At 48.2% G+C, this 24,980-nt stretch overlaps 1 protein-coding gene across 1 annotated transcript; it reads left to right on the forward strand.

Annotated features, from left to right (window-relative positions):
* The first annotated feature begins 377 nt into the window (after positions 1-377).
* LOC119382438 (titin) lies at positions 378-24,808 on the forward strand. The gene is made up of 3 exons (XM_037649045.2): positions 378-5,896; positions 16,014-16,209; positions 24,684-24,808. The coding sequence occupies exons 1-3, from the start codon at positions 803-805 to the stop codon at positions 24,806-24,808; spliced, it is 5,415 nt and encodes a 1,804-aa protein (XP_037504973.1). The 5' UTR covers positions 378-802.
* Positions 24,809-24,980: the final 172 nt, after the last annotated feature.

A 24,980-nucleotide genomic window follows, 5' to 3' on the forward strand; every position in this document is an offset into this window, starting at 1 on the left:
GTTGTCGAAAAAACAAGCGCAGTAACAGAGGTACCTGCTCCAGGTGTACAAAAACGGTTATCTAATCTGCCAAGTCTGCAATTCCCAGATGTACGAGGTTCAGCGGTGTCACAACCATCAGCCCCAGAAGAAACAAAAATGAAAGGTTCCGGAATATCTGAACAAGAGCAAACACATGGTTTATCTAAATATCTGTTTATCGAACGCGGAATATCTGAACAAGAGCGAACACAAAGCACAGAAGCGCCACCTATCAGAAAAACCAGTCGCGAACTCGTAGAAACATTTGCTGCAGAAATTAAGCCTTTGTCAAAGGCAGCAGAGGTGGAAACAAAGCGCGAACAAGAATCGATGTCAGAGAAGCCAGCCGTAGAAGAAACGCGATTTCCGACAGGGGCGCCAAAGCTGGAAGCGGCACAGGCGCCAAGGCAACCAATCATCGAGTCAGAAGCAGCTGAAGCGGCAGCGACAGTGACCGCACATGAGCCTGGAGCAGTCGTCGAGATAATGGAGAAAAAAGTTGTCACACCAGATACTGCCATCCAGCAAGCTCTGTCAAATGATATTGTGGAACACAAACCGTGGTCTGAAGAAGTAGAAATACTGGAAGAACCCGTGCCATCTAAATCTGCCGTCGAGTCTACTGAGAGTGCGCAGGACATGAAGGCAAAGTATATAGGATACTCTTACACCGATCCAGAAGAGGTATCTCGTCGTCCTTTAAATCCGTTTTACGGATACCTTGGCAGATATCCTCCTCCAAATGCTGTCATGAAGGAGCCTCTCGAGAAAGTTCAGAAAAATGAACAGTCGCATCCAACTGCAGCAGCAGCACACGCAATGGTTGATAATGCATGTAAACTTAGGACATCCCAGTAGAGGAAGCTCGGATGCTTTAGCCGAAGCGGCAAAAGAATCCAAAGCAGAGGTTGCCACTGGAAAGACGCAAACGGAGCTAGCCGTTCCGAGGGATCTGCTTAAGATACCGGAGAAGGCTCTTCAAAAGTCGTCAGAGAACGCAGTATTGCCACAATACACAGAAAAGGCATCATTAGACGTAACAAAAGCAGCAAGGACTCACGAAGTAGCGGAAATCACCAGCAAGTCGGGCGAAAAGCTGGAAGGCACGGTACTTTCCACGATACCCTCACCACTTTCAGAAACAAGACTTGGGCCCAAAGTTTCGTCAGAAACGCTTCCAATGCCAGCAATGTCACAGCTGCCCGTAGAACGCCAAGTCGGCGACAAGGCACTAAAAGATGAAGAGATAGCATCCACTTTAGAAGCAACTCAAGTGAAAACTGAAGCTCCATCTTCTACGGCAGCAGTTCCATCATCAAAAGCAGAAAAAATGCAAGTGTCGCCTTCAATAAAGACATTTCAAGAAACTTCAACAGCGCCCTCGCCAATTTCAGAAACGAGGCTTCTGACTAAGGTTTCAGGAGGTTTTGTAATGCCACAGCTGTCTGAGCTATACACACAACGCCAGGTGAGCGAAAAGCTACCGGAACGCAAACTTGAAGATCACTTACGCATTCTCGAAAGAACAAAAGTTGAAACCAAAGCGCCATCAGAAGTTCCCGTAGCTACCAAGCCGTTAGAAAATATGAAACAGGTGACTCAAACAAAAGCATTCGAGGAGCCTTCAACAGCAGCCTCACCGGTTTTGGAAACAAGAGTTGTCCCAAAGGGATCACAAGAAACATTCGTAATGCCAGAGCTGCCACAGCTAGCTATTGAAAATCAATACACCGGAAAGCCACCGAAAGGTGAAGGCACGGTTGATCAGGCTGCACCCTATCCTGAAACAGCAAAATGTCAAGTGGAAGAGCCGTCAGAAAAAGCAGCATCTCCCAAAGTAGTAGAAAAGCCGTATGGGGCTACTGCAACAAAGCCCGTCCAAGAACCAGAAGACCACAGTTTACCTTCTATAGAAACGAGTTTGCCTGAAGCGGCTGTGAGTGCGGCACCAACAGCGTATTTGGCTCGAGCGTTGTCAACAAAAGTAGTGGAAGTGCCTGAAATTCATGCGTTAGTTCCAATAGAAGTAACGTCACCAAGGGAAAGAGAGCCTGAACCTGTTTGTTCTACATTAGAGTCGTCGCTCAAAGAACCCTTAAAGACTCCTGAAGAATCAGGTCCAAAAAAATACGAACCCGCTGATGAAGTACACATTCTGCCAGAACAAAAGTTGGAAGAGACTGCACCAATGGAGGCATTCAAAAGACCGGAAGCTCATGCTCTAATTCCTACAGAAGTAAAGCCTCCAGAAGAAAAAGAAACTGAGGCTGTTTCTCCCTCACTAGAACCTGTGCCTAAAGAGCCATTAATTGAACCAGAAGAAGGTGCGTTGACGAAACAGAAAGTACCTGAAGAAGTAACTAACGTACTAGAGAAAAAGCGTGTTGAGGCTGTACCGTCACTGAAAGAGTCAGAAGGACACGCTTTAATTCCTACGCAAGCAAAGCCTCCACAAGAGAAAGAAACAGAGGCTGTTTCTCCTTTACTGGAACCTGTGCCTAAAGAACCAATAATGGAACCGGAAGAATCAGCATTGAAGAAAGAGAAAGTACCTGAGGAAATAACTGACGTAAAAGAGAAAAAGGATGTCGAGGATGCGCCGTCAAAGGCATTGCAAGAGTCGGAAGTACACGCTTTAATTCCTACGGTGACAAAGCCTCCAGAAGAGAAAGAAACTCAGGCTGTTTTTCCTTTACTAGAACCTCTGCCTAAAGAACCATTAATGGAAGTCCCCGCACAAATTCCTACCGGTACAAAGCCTGCGGAAGAGAAAAAAACTGAGGATGTGTCTATTTTACTGCAACCTGCACCTCAAGAGCCATCAATGGAGCCGGAAGTACCAGTGTTGAAGGAAGATAAGCTACCAGAAGAAATAACTGCCATACACAAAGAACCACTGACAGAGACAGCAGTAACAAAGACAATAGAAGAGCCAGAAGCTCTGGCACCTGCAGTAACAAAACATGAAACGGAGAAGAAGGCGGAGGTTATTGTACCGGTTCCTGAAGTGGAGCTCAAAGAAGCAACCGTGGAGGCCAAGAGGCTAAGTGCAGAAAAAAAAGCCGATGTCAAGGAACTACAATCAGCGCCCGCAGTACTTCCAGAAGTGCCCGAGATCGATGCTATGGCTGTGTCATCTGATACAGCTGCGAGCGAAACGAGGGCTCGTGCGTCGCCACCAGCGCATGAGCCCCGTGCTGCTGTGGCTCGGGAAGGCGTGTTAGCAGAGGGTGGCATAGAGGAAGGAGTAGCGGCTAAGACAGAAGAAAAGGCCCTTTCAAAAGAACCTTCTCAAGAAATGCTTCAGTTAAATGTTGCAATAGAAATAAGTCCAGCTTCATTGCCGGAATCTGAAAAGAAAGACGAGAATGAAACAACTACAACTGCAGCAGGCGAGATTGAAGAGCACGCAACAAAGGAGGGTGAAGGGACGGAGACAACGCAAGGAAAACCCGAAGCTCCAGAAACACCTGAAATTGTTCTCGATGAAGAGAAACGTGTTCGCGAGATATTGGAGTTTGAAATGAACCTCTGCCGAGCGCGCAACCTCGGTAGCGCACTACCCAAAGCTGAAGAGCTCTTGCATGTCGGTACTCCAGCTAGTGAGCCTGCAGATTCTGCGGAGCTGGCGCTACTTGGGGAGAAGCTTGCCCAGCCACCAGGAGCGACGGTGGCTCCCACTGAATCACCGAAAGCTGACACACTGGCACCGTCTACACTAGAAGGCGGCCAAGCAGACACAGAGCCGGGTGAGCCGATTCTCAACGCTTCTGATTTCAACAAGGGGCCTATGTCTGATTGGGAAACAGAGCTTCAACAACTCAGGGACTCCAGACTTCGTGATGCACCTTACAAGGCAGGCGAGCAAGAAAAAGCGGCTCCGGTTGACGCGGCTGTGGGTGCTCGAAAGTTTCTTGTGCAGGAAGGCGAGGGGAAGAAAGGTGCCGAGGAAAAGCAAGTTACCATTCCACCCGAGGCTGAGCCTGCCAGCCCAGGGCCTTCCGCACCATCCCACACCGACGCAGATCGGCGTCAGTCGGTCGTCATCGTCTACGAGAGTGATGCACTCGCAATGACTACGCCTGACTTTGAAATTCGGTTGAAGAACGAGCGAGAAATCAGTATCAAACGACCTGAGCCGTCTGGTCTGCAGCCACTTGAGGGACCACCAAGATCATTCCTCCGACCGGACACTGAAGGAGGCCACCCCAGGTCCCCGGTTATCCATCACGTGAGCTTCACCAGAGAAGAAGGCACTCTTCTTCCGCCTGAAAAACCGGGACCTGTGGAAGAAAAAGAAGTCAAGCTTTCTGTTCTGCCCGTTGGAGTGGAAATCGCACAGCGCGCAATAACAGAGGACCAGTCATCACAACCAAAGCCTCCCACTTCAAAGAGTGAAGAGGAACCGGCCTGGGAAAAGAGTCATATCGACGAGCGCAAGCCAAGCGGCCAGTTCGGGGAAACAGGAAAGACACCGACCCTTCACGAGGAAACGCTGGATACCGAACACGTTGCGCAGTCTGCTCGATCCTTCGCTTCGACAGCAGGCGCCGATGATAAACGGAAATTTCTCGGTACAAAGCGTGCTGACGAAGCGCCTCCCAAGGTCGACGGGTTACCTATCAGTGTTGCTGAGAGTGAAGTGATGCCAGAGCATCGTGGGGTCGAAAGTACACAAGAGAGTTCTGCACCAAAACCTGAAACCGACGTTTCTTCACGTGTATTTCTTCCGACCCACAAGCCATCTACACAAGGCGGAGCTGAACCAGACGGCAGGGTGCAAGCTACAAAAGAGGCGGCTGATGCACCCGACAAGGATGGAGAGGGAGCCCCCCGTACTTTTCTGTCAACCAAAGAGGTGAGCCCATCGCAACCAAGCGGACTAAAGACACAAGCCGTGCCAGTCACTGAGGACACAATTTCGCCGGAGAAGCACCGCGAAGAGAAGGCAGAAAGACCCGAAGAGCAAGGCACGATGCTAGTGCCAATAGATGAGCGCCAGAACACTACGAGCAAAGTATTGGTAAAAGACGAGCCTGCAACAGAAGCTGAACATGCGGCACAAGCTTTGAAGCCTCCTCAACCGTCTGCAATAGCAGAGCTGGCTGGCAAGCAGGTAGCCGAAAAGACGTTTCAGAAAGAAGGCATTCCACAGGAAGGTATGATAGTAGAGCGGCAGCCAGAGAACAAGATTGAACCTAAACGATCTGTCAGTGAAGCTCACGTGCCTTTAAGTGTACAAAAACAGCTAGAAGAGAAAGGTGAAACACCGAAAAAAGATGACAAAATGATAATCGTGCCTAGAGAAGAGCTCGCCACTTATGCACACGCGGAGACGTCGCCACGCGAAGTCGAGCCGGCTGTAATCAAGCATGAGGTCAAAGCCACGGCTGCAAAAATTGAAAGAAAGGCACCCAGCGACCTTATCGTTGAGCGTACCGAGATCGGACGAATGAAGGAGCCTGCGAAGGAGCGCCACGCGTCCGTCAGCAGGGTGCCTGTCGAGGAGCAGGTGGTCGTTCCAGTGCTGAAGAGACCCTCGGATGAAGAGAAGCGTGACACTTCGGCCATGGTAGTCATCGAGCGGGACATAGTGGCAGGCGTGGAAGAGCCAAAAAGAAGCACACCTATGTCCAAGGACGACTTGCACCCTGCCGTCAGCTCTGACTGGGACGTCATGTCCAGGGAGTCGCTGCAAGGGAGGCCCGGAACCAGGACTGCCGACACGCAGACTGAGATGTCCACTGATTTCAGGAGCAAGGATGTACGCGAGGCCTCGACGTACGCTTTCCTTTCTGAGGAAACCGAAGAGGTCCGCAGGGCGCCTGACGACTACCTGCCACTCTACCTGCACCGAGTGACGCTCAACGACAAGGTGAGCTGCCACGTTACATGCGTTCCACGTGCATTTAGTCAGTCAGACTCAACTACCAGCCATACGTCACGCATTCGGCTACTTGTTTGAGCGCGCTCAGGTAGCAGGACAGTGTCAATGAAGGAATTAAACCACACCCCTTTTGCTATGCTAGAAGAAGTTCAATGCAAATAAAAAACGTGAATAAACAGCGTCACTAAACGCTAAATGGTCACTGAATCCAATCGACATTGATGCCGCCGATATTTTCTTGAGACGATTAATTTAGGCTGGAAGGCGCTCGGCACCGTTCATGAAACTGGCCGACACCTGTCCAGCCCGCTTGCTCCGTAGATGGTGATGACAATGCGAAGGAGGAAAAAACGATTTTTGGCTGTGTTTTTTTTAATACAAAGCTGTTAATTCAATGCATCGTGCATTGCAGTGACATTTGACTCAGTTTGACAGGAGCCTTGACTACAGATACTGAACGCCTTCTGATTGTGTTCAACTGTTGTCAGGCCCCTTTAACCAGTACTTCTACATTGGATAAAAATATGCCCAGATGGACATCATTCGCTAGGAAGATTCACGTCATAATTTCGCTAAATAAGCGCATTACAGTTCTACTTATTGGACAACATACACGTTTGTATTTAGTAACTGAATGTAATATCTATAAAAGCTTAGTTACAGGTTTTTACATTCAAAATTGGTCATGTAGGCCGAAATTACGGGTGCCAAATTATTCGTTCAGTTTTACCAGATAAAGCACGCGTCACTGCGAAGCACAGTGCTCCATTTAATTCTCCAGTGATGGGATTGTGGTGTAAAATGAAGCTGTCGTCGCGCTCATTTCTTCCCAACATCTCATTCTAGTTCACGGTTTGAGCCACTGGCGTAGCTAGGGTGGGGGTGTTCAACCCCCCCCCCCCCTCCGCCCGGAAATTTCCAATTTCGCATGTGCATTACACATGCACACATACAAATGCACGCACGAACATACATAATGTATGGTGAACCCCCCCCCCCCTTCTGGAAAAAATTTCTGGCTACTCCAGTGGTTTGAGCAACTAGCGATTGGACGCATTGATGCTTGATCAGCAGAGGTGCGATCAGCCAGTTATCATGCGGTGTGGCAAAACATTTTTACGCCGCCTTACTCATAGATTGGTTGCACAGTGTACTTCGCTCTATCGCGTAGAGAGCCCGTGTCGTAGAAATTGCGGTCCCGGAATCGGCGTCGATTGTGAGGGAAAATCGACGTTGTCCGTGAGTGAAAAATCGCGGTGTATGCAAAATAAAAAAAAATTGTAGGTTCAAGCCGAAATTGAACCCACGCGTTCGGCGTGGCAGTCCAGTATTCTACGACACAGCTATGCCAGTGCTTTCAAGTGCTTCGGAAACAGATCCTGCACAGTCGTCATGAAGGGCAAGCAGTCACGTTAACAGACGTAATATTACGTGGCAGAAATGTAGAATCACCCCAGGCGCCACACCATATGAATTCATAAATAGTGGGTGGCTGAACGGTTTCAACCGATTACAAAGGGCTCAGCTATAATTCATCATCACCTGTCACAGCATCAACGAAGATTGCAGCTACGCATGTGCGCGTATGGCCTTACAGACGTGTTGCGGGCACTTCGCAGCTGTAATTGCAGTAGGCGCCCTAGGAGAGTTTACAACGGCCAAACTTAGGCGCACAAATGTTTCTCCTCTTTCACAATGCGGTTGAGGTGTCCACTGAGAAGACAAGCATGGCATGCGAATGAAAAGGCGATGCGAATGGGGCACCCTTAAACCGGCCAGAAGCTGTCACAGGGAATTGCTGAAAGGGGGAAGTCGGAAATATAGTGACAGAATCGACTGTTCTTTTCGCGATTTGAAATTCACAATACCCAACATGTCGCGTAGCCTGGCGGCAAGCCTTGTTACTGCGTGATTGAGCTGTTCGGTTTGCTGTAAGTAGTCTGCCGTTGTTTAGGCACATATCAAAATTCGTCTACATATCATCAGGCATTCCCGCTCCATGAAACTTAGAAGACTGTAGGATTGGGCTGTTGGTACAACATGATTATGAGTGCAAAACAGCGCAGCTTACAGGAGGGGACAGAAGAGGACACAGAGCGCTGAACTTCCAACAGTTTATTTCTTTTGAATCTTCGCTTTTATACAGTTACACACTGTTACACCAGCCATGCGCGGAACACAGCGATGTTACAATTCATCACGTGGACAAACCTAAATAGATCTTTTCCCTATCAGTGAGAGCGACAGAGGGGGTACTTACACAATCATCCTTTAAAGAAAAAATCTTACCAGCTTCGATGATTTCGCGTGTGATGCGATCTCTGCTTTTGGCGACAATGCTACAATCTGAATATCTTGGTCGACACCCACACGTGCTACAGTGAGCGGATAGCCACCCTTGCTTTGACCGATCAACATTGTACAGGTGCTCGTTCAACCTTTCATTCAAACACCGACCCGTCTGACCAACGTAATATTTTCCACAAGACAACGGCAGCTGATAAAGTACGTTACATATACAATCTCTAAATTTATTTGCGTGGTTTGTAGTACACGACCGATTGGGTCTGGACGCGGGGACAGACATTTTGCACAAACTGCTCAATTCACGTCAGTAGCGTCAGTAGCGCAAATGACACCACGCGTGCGCCATCGTGGTCGACGAAACGATTGTCCCGTTTTCATCTCGTCTCGTTTAGTGCGCTATGGTTTCTGAAGTACGATAGATGACAAGATGTCATCGCAGCAATTTCTTTACTTGGGAGATACCATTATTTTATTAAGTGACATGCTCTTCGATTAATTTGCTGTTCTTAAAATTGTTTTATAATGTGTTGTTATGTAAATGTATAAGTGCCGATCATTTGCCGTGTCGCAAACGTATAGCTTATCTCTTTTATAGTTGTTTTCAGCGATTATCTCGTGCATGAATTTGTTATTAAAATTGTTTTAATCATGCGCTCTTCTAATAGTAATGTATAACGTCAACCTGGTATCATTTTGCGTAAACAAATGTTTTCTTGTGCCTTCGCCGATATAATCTCTAGAGAGATTGGCAGTATTCTTAAATATATTGTAACGATGGTATGGATTTATTTAGAGGCTGAGAATAATGAGAGATGTTTAGTACAGCGCAAGGGACAGGACGGTCAGCCCCACAACGGCTCGCTGCTCGTGCGCCCTTCTACCTCATCTTCTTCTTGGCTCCAGCGAACTCATGTGGCGTGACAATTTCCCCGGGTGCAGACGAAGCTCTCCGAGAGAGTGACGTAGGTGGTGGTGCTTGAGGCGGGCAACATGTACTGCTTGGGTTCTACGTGACCGCCGGTTGTGAGAGGACACTTTGGCGATGACGAACGTGACGTCACTCAAACGTCTCAAGATGACGTATTGTCCGGTATACCTGGACAAAAACTTCGTGCAGAATCCTTCTTTCCGCACAGGCGTCCAAAGCAAAACAAAGTCTCCAGGAGCAAATGTGACAGGCGTGTGTCGAGCGTCATAACGTGTTTTGGCTCGATCTTGTGACGAAATAGTCCAGAGGCGAGCCAGTCGACGAGCTTCTTCAGCCCGACATAAAGTCCGGGCTACTGAGAAGTCTTCGTGTGGAGACCAGGGAAGTATCGTGTCGATAAAGCTTTGGGGATGGCGAGCGTAGAGCAAGAAGAAAGGCGCATACCCGGTGACTTCGTGCTTCGCCGTGTTGTATGTACGTAACAAATGGCAAAACAGAGTCCCAATTTTTGTGGTGATTCGACACATACATGGCAAGCATGTTGGTCAAGGTGCGATTCGTGCGCTCAGTCAGGCCGTTTGTTTGAGGGTGCTAGGGGGACGAGTGCCCATAGCAGGGGCGTAGCCAAGGGGGGGGGGGTTGCACCCCCCCCCCGAAATTTTTCAGTTTTGCTTGCGTATATAGGCACGCACACATACAAACGCACGCACGAACATACATAAAGTATGGTTGAACCCCCCCCCCTCCGAAAAAAATTTCTGGCTACGCCCCTGGCCCATAGTCAGACCCACAAAGGCGTAATAGTTCTTCAACAACATCCGCTGTAAACTGTCGTCCTCGGTCACTAATCACAACACGCGAAGCACCGTGACGAAGAATGACAGAGTTCAGCAGGAAGAATGAGTCAGCTGCTGTAGCGGAAGTGAGCGCTCCCGCCTCAGTATATCGCGTCAGGTAGTCCACACACACTATAATCTATCGACACCCAGCAGATGACTTAGGGAAGGGGCCAAGCAAGTCGACGCCAATCTTTTCAAAAGGAAGGGTTGGTTGCTGAACTGGCTGCAAGGCACCCGCCGGAGGCGTTGTTGGTTGCTTGTGACGTTCGCAAATAGCACAGCTGGCAACGTACTGTCTTGTTGTCTTCCAGAGCTTGGGCCTGTAGAAACGCTGACGCACACGGTGTAGCGTCCGAGCAAAGCCTAGGTGACCTGATGTAATGTCATCGTGCATTGCGCGAAGGATCTCGGGTCTAAGATTCTGGGCCACGACGAGGAGGAGTGGAGCACCTTCAGCGGAATAGTTCTTCTTGTACAATAAACCTGCGGATATGGTGAAAGGTGAACTCCGTGCTGCTGACCGAGCGGCATCAGGAAGAGTCCTTACGGAAGGGTCTTGCTCCTGTTCACGCTTGAAGGCGGCGGCATCAGGAAACTCCGTGGATATTCCGAAAAGATATTCGTCCAAGTCATCCTCCCCATCTCGGGTGCTTGCTGACGGAAGTCGAGATAAACAGTCAGCATCGGTGTGACAGCGACCACTCTTGTATGTGACGGAAAAGTCGTATTCTTGCAGCCGTAATGACCAGCGAGCTAACCGGCTGGTGGGGTCGCGTAGTCCAACCAACCAGCAAAGTGAATGGTGGTCGGTGACTATCCTGAAGGGACGGCCGTACAGGTATGGTCGAAACTTCTGAATGGTGAACACGACCGCGAGGCATTCCATTTCGGTGACGGTATAGTTTCGTTCTGCCTTTGTGAGTGTACCGCTTGCATGGGCGATGACTTGTTGGCGTCCGCTATGTATCTGTACAAGTACTGCTCCAATGCCCACACCACTAGCATCGGCGTGAAGCTCAGTTGATGCCTCAGGATCAAAATGGCGTAAAATTGGAGCAGAGGTAAGTAAAAGCTTTAGCTCACTGAACGCAGACTCGCACTCAGCAGTCCATGCGAAGGGTGTGTCCTTGTGAAGCAGAGACGTGAGTGGATGAGCTAGACGTGCAAAGTCTTTGATGAAACGGCGGAAATACGAGCACAGCCCAAGGAAGCTGCGGAGGTCTTTCACTGTCTTCGGTTGCTCGAACTCACGGACGGCGGCAAGCTTCTGAGGGTCGGGACGAATACCTTCCTTGTCGACAAGAAAACCAAGGACAAGCGTTTGACGCTCACCAAAGTGACACTTTTTCGAGTTAAGGATCAGTCCTGCACGGCGGATGCAGTCGAGAATAACTTCAAGCCGTTGGTTGTGCTCGTGCAATGTCTTGCCGTAAATGACCACGTCGTCAAGGTAGCACATGCATATTTCCCATCGGAGGCCGCGAAGGATCGTGTCCATGAATCGCTCGAATGTTGCCGGAGCATCACACAAGCCAAAGGGCATTACATTAAACTCAAAGAGGCCATCCGGCGTAATGAAAGCGGTCTTCTTTTTGTCTTGTGGGCTCATAGGTATTTGCCAGTAGCCTGAGCGCAAGTCGACAGATGAAAAGTACAAAGCGGAATGTAGGAAGTATATGTCATCGTCTATTCATGGAAGCGGATAGACATCATTTTTCGTTACTGCGTTTAGGCGTCTGTAGTCGACGCAGAATCGCCACGAATCATCTTTTTTTCTTGACCAGTATAACGGGAGCTGCCCAAGGACTACAGGACTCTTGGATGACACCTTTCTGTAGCATCTCCTTAACCTGGTCGTCGAGCACCTTCCTCTCGGTGGGAGAGACGTGGTACGGCTTCTGTCGAATGAGGGCTGCAGCCCCAGTATTGATGCAGTGGTGCGCGCGGGACTGCGGTGGTGGAGGCAGACGCTCAGGTTGTGCAAAGTCAAAGACGGAGGCATAGCGCACAAGAAGCTCGTGGAGCGCGCGTTGGTCGGACGAGGGGAGCGACTTGTTGATCATGCCGTTGAACTTTGACGAGTGGTCAGAGAGTGGCGAAGTTTTGTCGGTAGTGACAGCAACTGCACGAATACTCATAGCGGTATCTTCTCCAAAGTACGCTAAGTTCAACCCAGCAGGTAAAATAACGGACTCGGAGGACACGTTCACCGTCCACACGTGAGTAGAACCGCCTTCGAGTAGGACAAGTGAGCGAGGGAATATAAGGCTTTTCTTTAGCGTGTTAGAATAGTCCGGCTCAATCAGTCCACAGGACAAACCTTCACGCATCTGCGTCTTCACCGGAGAGGGATTCCTGGGCATGTATTCCCGAGGTGGCAGGCGAAAAGGGGTAGCGGGGGCAGATGGTTGCCAGGGTGCGGCACCTTGCATGCGAAGCGGATACGCACGATCTCTTGCAGTGCGTTGCGGACGACGTCTGCAGTACCTCTAGATGTGTCCCTGAACACCACAATTGAAGCAGACAGGTGGGTTACGGTGGTTCTCGTTGTTGTAGGACACAGGTCTCCTGGGCATTACGTACGTAGTCGGAAGACACTCGCCGAGGCGGCACGTCCTGTCGACGCGTAAAAGTCGTCACTTGAGGCTGTGTCATGGTGCTCTCCATATGGACGTCATCGCGGTTGGTGTATGCATGTCGCGACCATGAGACCGGTAGTTCCAGATAGCGCTCATACAATGCACATTGGTGACACACGCGGTTGGCATCTCCACCTTGAAAATGAGCCAGTTCGTCTCTGACAACACGCCGTATCATAGCGGCGAGGTCGTCAGAGGAAGAGATGTCTACACTTGCTACAGTCGTGACGTTGTCCAGTCGGCCGAACTTCGGAAGTACCCGCCGTATTTTGAGCGCTTCAAAGGCACGGCAGTGACGCCTCAAGTCGGATGGCGTCGTGAGATCTTTCTTACAGATAAGAAAATTATAAACATCTTCGGCGATTCCCTTGAGCAAATGTCCCACCTTGTCCTCATCTGACATGTTTAGATTGACTATTCCACATAGCTTTAGTATCTCTTCTATGTAGGTCGTGCACGTCTCTCCAGGTAGCTGTGCTCGCCGTGAAAGTGTCTGCTCAGCCTTTTTCTTTTTCGAGAGCGAATCACCGAAGCACTTCTTTATCTCGTCAACGAAGTTTTCCCAAGTTGTCAGTACATCCTCATTGTTGTCAAGCCACAGAAGTGCAGTTCCGGCAAGGTACAGGACAACATGCGAGAGTTGTGCAGAGGCGCTCCATTCATTAAGGCGGCTCACCCTCTTATAGTGCCGCAACCAGTCGTCGACGTCCTCATCTTTTCTTCCCGAGAATGTGCGCGGCTCCCGATAAGGAGTGCAGCCCGCCTGTTTCGGGCGAGCAGTCTGTTGTGCGATTCTTTCGTGGCCATCATCACGTCTGTCCGCGTGATTCATGGTAGCGTCTCCCGGTGGTAGCCCGGCCAACCGTTTACTGCGTCGAGGGGGCGGTAGAGCTCGGTCGTCCAGTGTTACGTACCCCGCACCTCCACCAAAACTGTAACGATGGTATGTATTTATTTACAGGCTGAGAATAATGAGAGATGTTTAGTGCAGCGCAAGGGACAGGACGGTCAGCCCCACAACGGCTCGCTGCTCGTGCGCCCTTCTACCTCATCTTCTTCTTGGCTCCAGCGAACTCATGTAGCGTGACAATATAAATAAATAACATAAAAGACATTCCATAACATGCAGCGTGTTCGCATAAAACTAGGGGTGCGTGAAACCCGGGTAACAATTGCAGCAAAAGTGTTTTATCTTAAACTCGTGAGCTCTTGAATGTAGCAATACATAGGGCTAAAATTATGGGCATGCAAATATTCGAAACTTGGAATATTCTATTCTAAAAGTTCGGTATTCGATTCGCAAGGCATTTTTATACTATTCGGATTGTTCGAACACCACAAGACTTCATAACAAGTTTTGAAATAAGCACAAATAATTACTTGACACGGCTAAATTTCGGAAAAATTAATTCACAAGTAAACAACCTAGTTTCCTGACACGTTATGGTGAAGTAGTGCCCCACACGGTATAATGTTCGGTCACCAACTAGCCCAGCTTTCAACCCTATTGAAACTAGCTTCAGTTTCCACATTGCCCCCCTTCTTTAGTGCGCTTTTGCAAATGTTGGCCAGCATTCCACTGTAATGGCCTGAGAATGGCATTGTGTATGAAGCCGAGCAAGTTGTTGCAATAGATTGTCAAACTTATACTCAACGGAACCACCCAAGCAAATGGGGAGCCATTGCGAAATTAAGAAGAAATGTCTGAAAATGAGGAAAGCCAGGATTATTCTGGGTTATCCCGAGATGAAGCACCTGCATCGTGCCTGTCATGGCTCCTGCCAACTGAGAGAGCGTGCTTAGGTGATGACAGTGAGAACACATCTGCACCAGTGCGTCTAGTGAGCGGCTCTTTTCGTTGTTCGGAGGAGTGGTCACATGCACAGCGGTGTCGCTTCTTCCAGAACATTCATCCTTCGTGACAGCATCAAATAACCGCATATGTGGCACTGTCAAAGAATAGTGTTGTACAATGCATAAATTGCCTGTACATAGCTTGCTGTACAACAACTTTACTTTTTCATATCTGGTTGATGAAAAGAACTTTTTTTTTGTAAAAGTCAGTAGTTTTACTATTCGCATTAGAAAATATTCGAAAAATATTCGATTCGAGTTGAGAGTTTGGTGCGTTAGTACATCTTTACAAGATACTGCAGCGCCAAGAAAAAGAGAGAGAGGAACAAGGACGAAACGTGACGTATCGGCGCTCGTCCTTGTCATCTTGTTTCGTCCTTATCTGTTCTTTTCTTTTCGCTGCAGTATTTTGAAGCGATATTCGATTCGAACCCCACTTGATATTACTTGTTCGAATTTGCTTCGAAGTGAAAACTTGGCATTCGCAAAGCCCCACATTGAACCAATACTGGTTCAATAACGACACTAGTGGACGCAAACGTCTAGCGAACGGCATGCAGGGCTATCCAAGTCTCCTAGTAAGCACAATAGAGAGCCTACAATTAGCCAACATTGTCCACTAGTCAACACGTGGCCATCTTGAGCATAGGTCGGCAAACTCATTCATGAGTCGACTCACTCACGCTCACTCAGACTCAGATCGAGCTGTGAGTCTGAGTCCGAGTGAGTCCTGGTGAGTAATATTTTGGTGAGTGTGAGCCCGAGTGAGTCCGGTTGAAGAAAATTTGCGTGAGTGAGTCCGAATGAGCCCGGCTGAGGAAAATATTGGCGAGTGTGAGTCCGAGTGAGCCCTGAGTGCAAAATATATTTCATGAGTGAGCTATGATCCTATCCACTCAGCTATCTGCATTACTATCAGCCATATTGGCCTACGTTTATACTCAGATCTATTCCCACAAACCTCAGCGCACTAGCGTTCATGCATCACCTCAATCTTTAGGGATCAGAGGCGTGAGTAAGGGGGGGGGGGAGAGGAGGTGCTATGACCTCCCAACTCTTTCACGGGACTTTCTTAATAGAAATATGTCGTGTGAGTCGCATATTTCATAAAAAAACGTCCTCACTTGATTGAAACACCTGAAAGCTAGTATTTAGATGACATCCCCTCCAAAGGCGTATCGTAGAGCCCCCATTATTTGAGATATTGGCATTCAAGAGCACTTACACCATGATCGGAATAGCTCACTTAATGCCAGCGGACTCATGAGTCGACTGACTCAGGCTTACTCAGGCTCAGGTCAAGCCATGAGTCTGAGTATGAGTGAGACCGGCTGAGCAAAATGTTGGTGATTTTGAGTCCGAGTGAGTCCGGTTGAGAAAACGTTTAGTTAGTCTGAGTCCGAGTGAGTTCGATTGAGGAAAATTTTGGTGAATCCGAGTCCGAGTGAGCTCTCACAGCAAAATATATTTCTTGAGTGAGTCTGAGTGAGTTCCAAAATTTCTGCCGACCTATGATGTTGCGTGCCCTCTATGCGCAGCCTTCGATAGCGGAAATGATGCGCAAGCTGACACCGGCGAGTGAAGAGTGGGAGGAAGCGGTGCCCATGAACTGGAAGATCAACCCGGCAAAGGATCTCGAGAAGTGGCCGTCACACTGCATGCAAGACGTGCGCGCTCCCACCGTCGTCCTCCTCGGCGGCATCAACTTATCCGCGCTCGGCGAAGTACTCACAGGCGAGTGGCGATCAAAGTTTATTATTTCATGTACTGGACGTCGATAGTGCGAAAGCATTGTCACCGCGTCTAGTGCGTGCAGTTCACTACTTATTACCACGATTTGGGTACATGTGAAAGTGGCGCCACCTCTCGGCAGCGGCCTGCCATAACTGGATAGACTCTTGACTTGGCCGGGGGCACGTTTCCCCTGGTGGCGAAACTGGCGGTGTACTACCAGGCCAAAATTTTCAACAGTGGGGCTGAAAACGTGTGTGTGTGTGCGTGAAGTGTGTGTGGAGCGCGAAGTTTTGTCTGGTGGCGCTGCGAGCGCCTGCCTAGTGATGTGTGTGTGTGCGTGTGTGTGTGTGTGTGAGTGCGTGTTGGAGAGCACAACATTTTGTCCTGTGGCGCTGCGAGCGCCTGCCCTGTGCCAAAAGGGATTGGGAACACCTACTTACTTACTTACTCACTTACTTACTTACTTACTTACTTACTTACTTACTTACTTACTTACTTACTTACCATAACTGAACGGGAAAATGGCGAAAGAAAAGTCATAGTTTCGCAACAAGGCTGGAGCAATCAATGCGACAGCGAATTGGAATGTTATACAAAGTAAGACCAGCAACTCACTCCTTTAGCATGCGACCAGGCAGAAATCAACAATCATTCCTCTAGCATGCGACCGGGCGTAAATCAACAAAACGCTGGCCTAAGGAAACGCAGCCGCTGCAGCGAGGGAAGCGACCTTCGTTCTGCATATGGGCGCAACACGAACTTTGACATTCCCTCCGAAGATGAGGCGCGCGCGACCGTGGACGACCACGCCCGGCCGGTTAAATGGGCCCTCACTAGGTTTGACAATTTTGAGCCAACGAGCGCAATGCATACACTGGGCGTTCACGTACATGAGAAAATGGCCCTACGTAGATGGTATTGCTGTGACGTCGCTCCTCTACGTAGACGACTGTGCTCTGACGTCGCCAACAGTAGCACGTGACACTGTGATAATTAGTTGACACGACATGCGTAGTTTGTGTAATTTGCTGCTTGAATAGATTAATAAAACTTGAAAGAAATAATGAGACACACAAAGGAAATGTGTGCGTCTTTTTCAGTTTTTTTTTTCATGAACTGCAGATGCGGGGCTAATGTGCCTCCCTTTCCCATGCGTTCGTGTCCCCGCGGTTAGCGCATCGAGCATACGCCAGCCCTGGAAACGAAAGTAATGCTCTGGCGCGTTCGAGCGCTCATTATGCTCATTTATTCTACCGCGTCCAAGTAAACGTTAATGCGGCACTGGCTCATGATACCGCCACTCTCGTGCCCGTACAAATGTCGCAGCTTTCATGCCCGTCCCGCAGAAACAGGCAGTACATCACAGAGAACGCCGGCACAACGCCCAGGGCCGCTACATAAAAAAAAAAAGGTAGCGGCCTTGCAACGCCGCTCGCGTGCTCGGGCTGGCTCGGGCACGTCATGCGCACGTGACCATACATGCGCATGACGTGTTCGTGCGTATGTGTCAAGTGAAGAGGGCAGGGAAGGGATTTAGCTTGCGAAGGCTACACGGGGCGAGTGGCAAGGGTTTGAAACTCGCTTCCTCGCATCATGGTTTCGCGCCGCTACAAATTATTGTTTTTCTCAGCTCGTAATGAACCGATTTGAAAAATTCTTGCGGCATACTGCTCTTCATTCGGCACACAACAACTTCCAGCGTCTAACTAAAATTTGCTATGTGGCCTGGTGAGGGGCCCTCTAAAGCACACGTTCTCTGCCGGAGCCACATAGCCCGCCTCCGGCGCTGCTTCATGCGCCTTTGGGGCGACGGAGACGCCCGGAGCGTTTCCTCTTTACTTGAGCCGCGATAAATAAAAATACTACATATCACGCGCTCGGCGATGTTATTCATTTGGCCTTTACAGTACATGACAGCCGCTCCGACGGCAAGAATGTGCCCGGAGTATGCTATATTGTTTGTCTCGAGCATTTCTTTTGGAATATTTTGTTGAGTTAGGCCACGTCCACAACTTGTGATGACACAACAAAAGTCGCCAGCTATTATAGCACTACAAGAAGCCGGAACAAAACCAAAATTACAAGGATATGAGACCTTCAGTACCGATGGTGACAACTGGAAGGTCACAACATTGGTGGACAGGAAAGTTACAGCAATATTTCACAAACCCATAGAGGGAACGGACATTCCGCATATAATAACACAAGTCACATATAAAGGCAGCAGGAGAAAGAGCGCCTTCATAAATAATATCTACAGCTCACCGAGCAGAAGAGAGCAACGTTCCAGAAATTATTTCAAGAGACAGCAAAAATTGCGGAGCCTTCTTGTTTAGGAAGGGTAAGAGCGCACTGAAGACGAACACACAATGAAGTCACACACACGCACACACATAGCGCTACTTTCAACAGTTTATTTTTGTGATCTCGACACTACTTAAAAGGCAAAACCATGAGCACATCTGCTGCGCAGAAGTAACAGCAACATTACTAAGCATCATAACGGACACCAAGGAAATCAAATTCCTTTTTCGTCAGCGCGATAGAAGGCATACTAACGCACATGTCGCCCCACTTTTCAATCTCTCCTGCTTCGATTATCTCGCGTGTAAGCTGATTGATTTCTATTTTTTGACAGAATTCTGCACGTGTCGAACAAAGGCATACTACCACACTTCTTACAATGTATTGCTAAGAACCCACCTGCCACGTTTCTAATATTGTAATGGTGTTCACGCAGCCGGTCATTCAAGCAACGACCGGTCTGTCCGACGTAGCTGCGACCACAAGATAGCGGCAGGCAATACACCACACACTCAGCGCAATCAACAAACTTATTTTTGTGATTAGTTTTACACCCACGATTTTTCGTTTACATTCCTCGTCGTAATCTTTCACAGCCTTTCCAACTTGTTTGGCGCTGAAAAGGGCACGCGCACTTTGGCCCGCTGAGCAATCTTTTCCAGATTATGGGAAACCGCGTGTACGTAAGGTAACACCCTTATGCGATTCCCTTGCTTAAATGTTCTCGCCGCATTTCGGTTTTTTTTGCTGTCCCTCAAGATACATTCAGCTACGGAGACAAGCAAAGCCTGGGGAAACCCGACATCGAGCAGCCTCTTTCTTTGCTGGTCGAAACTGAATTGGACCATATGGTGACACGACTTCGTTAGGGCACTCTTGAAGCAAACCTTCGTAATCGCCCTCTTAACTAGTTTGGAATGCGCTGAGTGGTAGGGGAGTAGGGGTTTACTTGCACGAGGTTCATAATGCCAACAGGAATGATCACAGCCGAGCGACAGGCGAAGGTCCAGAAACCCCAAGGTGCCATTCTGCGGAAGCTCATGCGTCACCTCTAAGTGCTCAAGACAATCCTTGATTGCTGGTATAAGGCCGTTAAACTCAGCAACTAGCCGCTCGGTAGAACAATTCACAAAAAACAGGAAATCATCTACATATCTAAAAGTTCTAACCACCTTAGTGCCCTTCAACCTTTCCGACAGCTTCACACAAAGCTGAGCTAGAAACAGGTCACTCTGTCGGGGAGCCAGGCAAGAACCAATGCAGATGCCTCTTTTCTGCAACTGTGCACAATCCTCCATAAAATAAAGGTAGATTTAAGGTAGCACGTCAGAAGTTCTAAGAAATGCCCACATGAAAGACCAACCACGTTTTCAAATCTAATGACACCATATTCATCAATGACTTTTTCAACAGAACGTAACAAATCTTCATGAGGAATAGAATAAAACAAATCTTTTACGTCAATAGAAAAAGGCCTGTAGGCGTTCGTCAAGGATGACGCTCGTAAAATTAATAACCTCTTCCTGGTGTCACAAAAAAGAGACTTCCTGTTTTTTTAAACTGTCCTACCGAGCGGCTAGTTGCTGAGTTTAACGGTCTTATACCAGTAATCAAGGATTGTCTATTCATTTTAAGCAAGTCCAATAATACTTGCCGTTCTGCCCAGCGACTACAAAAAAAAAAGAAAAGTTCAATTTTAGCATAATTTTAATAAAACTCATCAAAACAACACACCTTTCACAGCAAAGTAATATAGAAAGCGCGAAAAGATGGTCTGTGATTTCCAATTAAGAAGTTTAGGTACTGCTCATTAACATGCTTGTATGACTATAGCCAACTAAAATGTTTGATTGATGTGCATAGTGTCATATGATGCAAAATAAACTGTAAAAATCAGCATCATGTTTCAATATTTATTCCTTATGATTAAAAATAAATCAAAAAGTGGTGACGGCTGGAGGCATCAGACTTGTGACTTGCTAGGCTGTCGCTCCTGTTCAGCGTGAGCACCATAAAAACGGTATCTGAAAAGCAGAAGGTGATATTATGATGAGAAAGTGAAGTTCCAGTAAAAGTTTGCAAAATCTACACAGTAAGTAGTTCACACGGACATAATGAAGGCTAACAACAAAACTACAAATGCAAACAGGCATGGTAAAGAACCAAGTTCTTTACCGTTATCGTGTACAGCACAACTTGCAAATAGTAGGTATTGTAACACGTCACTTGGCGACAAACTTGCAGCACAAGATCATGTGAGCCTGTTTTAAACAACAAACGAAATTGGTTTAAGCTCCTTTGCGTGGGGGACACTCACCTCTTTTCCTACGTCGTCTTGTCCAACTAAAGGAAATGTAAGACCGACTGCCTCGTTCGGTTGACAAGGCGAACGCCGCTCTTGATTTTTCCATCACGAGCGGTGAGGCGCCAAACCAAGCGACACCTTCGTTTCCCCAAGTGTGGCTGTCAACTAGAGTGAAGAGGCGGGAGAAGTGATCCGGGATTCTGGGAATAACCACAACATACACACTGCATCTTACCGGCACTTACCTACGGAGCAGAAACCTGAAGACTTACAAAGAGAGATCAACTTAAATCGAGGACGACGCAGCGAGCGATGGAAAGGAAAATGATAGGTGTAACCTTAAGAGACAGGAAGAGAGCAGAGTGGGTCAGGGAACAAACGGGGGTTAAGGATATCATAGTTGAAATCAAGAAGAAGAAATGGATATGGGCCGGGCACGTAGCACGTCGGCAGGATAACCGGTGGTCATTAAGGGTAACTGACTGAATTCCAGGAGATGGTAAACGCGTGAGGGGGAGACAGAAAATTAGGTGGGTAGAATAGATTAAGAAGTTTGTAGGTATAACGTGGCAGCAGAAAGCACAGGACCGCGTTGATTGGCGGAACATGGGAGAGGCCTTTGCCCTGCAGTGAGCGTAGACAGGCTGCTGATGATGATGATGATGATGATGATGAGACACTGCTTATTTGTATTTAAAACCACCCTTTGTTCAACGAACCGTTACTGTACACACATCTGACACGAGTGTTACGAAAACAAATTTTCACGTAAAAGGCAGCGGGGACATCGTTTCGCAATAAGCACTGGCTATGCATGAATGAAAGCACTTCTTTTCTGAGAAATCACTTCAAAATATGGTTTCAGAATAAGCACGGCTTTGCGCCAGCATATTCCGACACCCAAGCACATCCTCCGGCTGTCAGGGGCACGCCGTGAGCGGTTACTGACCGCATGTTTTACAAACGTAACCCATCCTTACTCAGCAAACACATTCGAGTACGAGCGCCCGAACGACACCCAGCGTGCGCGGATGCCATCTACGTCGAGACCAGGCATGTCATATGCTAGAATTAGCGCACGTAACTCCCACAGTCACGTACACTCGCTTGATTCTGTTATAGCGTCATCGCAGATGTTGGCAAACCACGAAAACAGCAAACAGAAACGAAGGTAAAAAGTGCACGGCGGCGGCCGCAAATGTTGTTATGAAGTAGACTAAAGCGCATCTCAAAACGACATCTTGCACCTTCAGCAGTGCAGACACAATGTGCGATCAGCAAAAAAATGACCCTTGATAATTGTTTGCATCGCTCATTTTATGGGAGCTTGTACAGCAACGCGCATAACGGTGTAAACCCGTTAACTGACAGCTTTAGTTGGGCATCCGCAACAGCTCCGTGGACGCAGGCTGCTGTTGGAAATGGCTGGCAAATAACTTCCACAGAGCTGCTGCAGACGCCCAGCTAAAGCTGTATAATTAGTACCTACAAATGCAGTACACTCGCCGTTAACGGGCGCACATTGTCCGTGTCCGCAGCTCCATGAATATTCCGCCCTCCAAGCGTGACTTCGAGCACGGAGCCTGGCTTCGACGCCACCGAAGATGCGCATTTTTGTTCGAACACAACTGCACGACAGGCAACTGACGCAACCCGCACAACCGACGCAATGCATTCCAAGAATCCGAGCAGACTGAGAGATGAGGCCGAGGCGCGGCGCCAGCCCGGCTGGCTCCGTCGGCGAGCGAGGCGAGCCACCGCGCCAGAACGGCGCCGAACGGCAAACGCGCGATACGTATGGCGTATACGACGGTGCCTTCATCACGGAAGCCAATCGAAACGCGCTTCAGGAGAGTCCCGTGACTCCAGCCTAAATGCTAACTCTCTTTCTGTTCATCTACCTTCTAAAAGGGGTCAAATGGACACCCGAAGAGAGCCATGCGGCCGTGACCCTCTTTTGACTCTTTTTTTTTTCTCAGAGTGCAGTACAAAACGGAAAACAGCCGCAGGGGCGGATCAAATATCAAATGCAATGTTCAGAAACATGAACGATGAATCTATAACAGCCCCCCAAAGTTTATAAATGACCATTGGGTTAAAGGAACGATACCACAGCGATGGAGACACGCTATTATTACCATGATCCCGAAACCAGGGAAGAAATTGGCCTTGAAGACCCTAGGCCCATATCTATTATATCTTGTCTAGGAATGGTGTTCGAAAGATGAGTAAACACTAGACTACAACGTCATCTTCAAACAAACAACTTAATGCCTGACACCATGTTTGGCTTCAGACCACATCTTTCAACACAGGACATCCTCCTGCTTTTAAAAGAGGAAGTATTAACCAACGTCCCCAAGGCAGGAGAACACATTGTCATGGCCACTGACATAAAAGGGGCCTTTGACAACGTAAGTCACAAAGGGATACTGGATTGCCTAGCTGAGTCCAACTGTGGTCAAAGGAGGTACGAGTACGTCCGAAGCTTCCTCAACCAGAGAAGAGCAGTTATCAAAGTAGGGGGTGATGAATCCAGTCATCCTAACAAAGGAACGCTACAGGGTGCGGTCATTTCGCCTGCACTCTTCAACATAGTCATGATTGGACTAGCCAAAAAGCTCCAAGAAATTCCCGACAACCGTCATTCCCTATATGCGGATGATATAACAATATGGATAACAAAGCAGAAAACTGGGCGAGTTGGTATGTATTCATCGTTACGTAGTGCGTAGTGACGCATGAGTGGTACTCTGTGTGTTATTTTCTTCCGTTTTCCTTCCTTAAACTTGAGTTGAAAGTTGTGTCGTGTTGTTCTCTCTTTGTCTCCGTCGTCAGTGCGCACTCTCCCGTAACGATGAACAATATGGATAACGAAGGGCAACTTGGGCGAAAAGCTCCAATTGGCAGCCAATACAACAGAAGCATATACAAAACAAAGAGGACTACAGTGCTCGGTGGAGAAATCAAAACTGATTTCCTTCACAAGAAACAAAGAACACATCCGGGACTCAAACTCAATATCAGGCTTGAGGGGATGCTTATTTCGGAGAGGTCAATACTTAGAGGGCTGGGAATGTCAATCGAACAACAGATGTCTCCACACTTTAAGCACGATAAGAAAAACAACGCAACAGATTAATCGGATTATAGCCCGTGTGACCTCCCCCTGCAAACTCTTTCATGGGACATTCTTGATAGAAATATCTCGTGTGAGTCGCAAATTTCATAAAAGCGTCCTTATTGGATTGCAACCACTGATAACTCGTATTTGAAGGTACAAGATCAAAAGCCGTATCGTAGAGCACCGATTATGTTGGCGTTAAAGAGCCAAGACCGGAGAAGCTAGTTTCACGCTATGAGTCGACTCACTCACTTAGTTCTGAGTGAGTCCGGCGGAGCAATATGTTGGTGAGTTTGAGTGCGAGTGAGTCCGGCTGAGGAAAATTTTAGTGAGTCTGAGTCCGAGTGAGCTCTCAGAGCAAAATATATTTGTTGAGTGAGTCTGAGTGAGTTCCAATATTTCTGCCGACCTTTGACTGCAATATTCACGGATGCTTCAGCATACTGGGCCAACGCAAAGAATATGGTGGCGGTTGTCGTAAACAGAAGAGGAGGAATCACGGCCTGTGCTTCGGTTTCTCGAGCAACCATTATAGAAGTAGAAGAGATAGCCATTGCCTTAGCTATTAGAGAAGGCATGAAGCACCACTGAGAATTATCACTGACTCTCAGGCCGCATGCAGGAATTATCAGAAAGGAAAAGCCGGCGCCAAGGCACACCGGATACTTACCGAAAGCAGCAGAGAACTGGACATAACTTGGGCCCCTAGACACGAGAGTGTTACTGGGAACCTCTATGCAGATGAGGCGGCTCGAGGTTTCACTAATTACCTAGCTGCCGATGGCAACATCGTGGAGGACCCGACACCCATTGATCTGAGTTACGAAGCGGTCCTGCAATGTTACAGGGAGTTGCGGAGACTCTAGCCAACACCGCACAAGAACCTTTCAGCCGTCGATTCTGCGGCGTTACGTAGGCTCCAAACGGACACATATACAAACATCCATAGATTACATACATACTACCCTACAGCATACAAAGACATATGCCCATGGTGTGGGAGCACACCGACGCTCTACCACATCACATGGGAATGCA

Source organism: Rhipicephalus sanguineus, chromosome 2 (assembly GCF_013339695.2).
Source record: "Rhipicephalus sanguineus isolate Rsan-2018 chromosome 2, BIME_Rsan_1.4, whole genome shotgun sequence".
NCBI classification, from domain to species: Eukaryota; Metazoa; Arthropoda; class Arachnida; order Ixodida; family Ixodidae; genus Rhipicephalus; species Rhipicephalus sanguineus.

Coding starts and splice junctions, on each gene's coding strand:
- LOC119382438 (XM_037649045.2), top strand. CDS start 803: ATGAACAGTCGCATCCAACTGCAGCAGCAGCACACGCAATGGTTGATA. Junction 5,897..16,013: donor GAGTGACGCTCAACGACAAG/GTGAGCTGCCAC, acceptor CTCTATGCGCAG/CCTTCGATAGCGGAAATGAT. Junction 16,210..24,683: donor GCTCGGCGAAGTACTCACAG/GCGAGTGGCGAT, acceptor ACCTCTATGCAG/ATGAGGCGGCTCGAGGTTTC.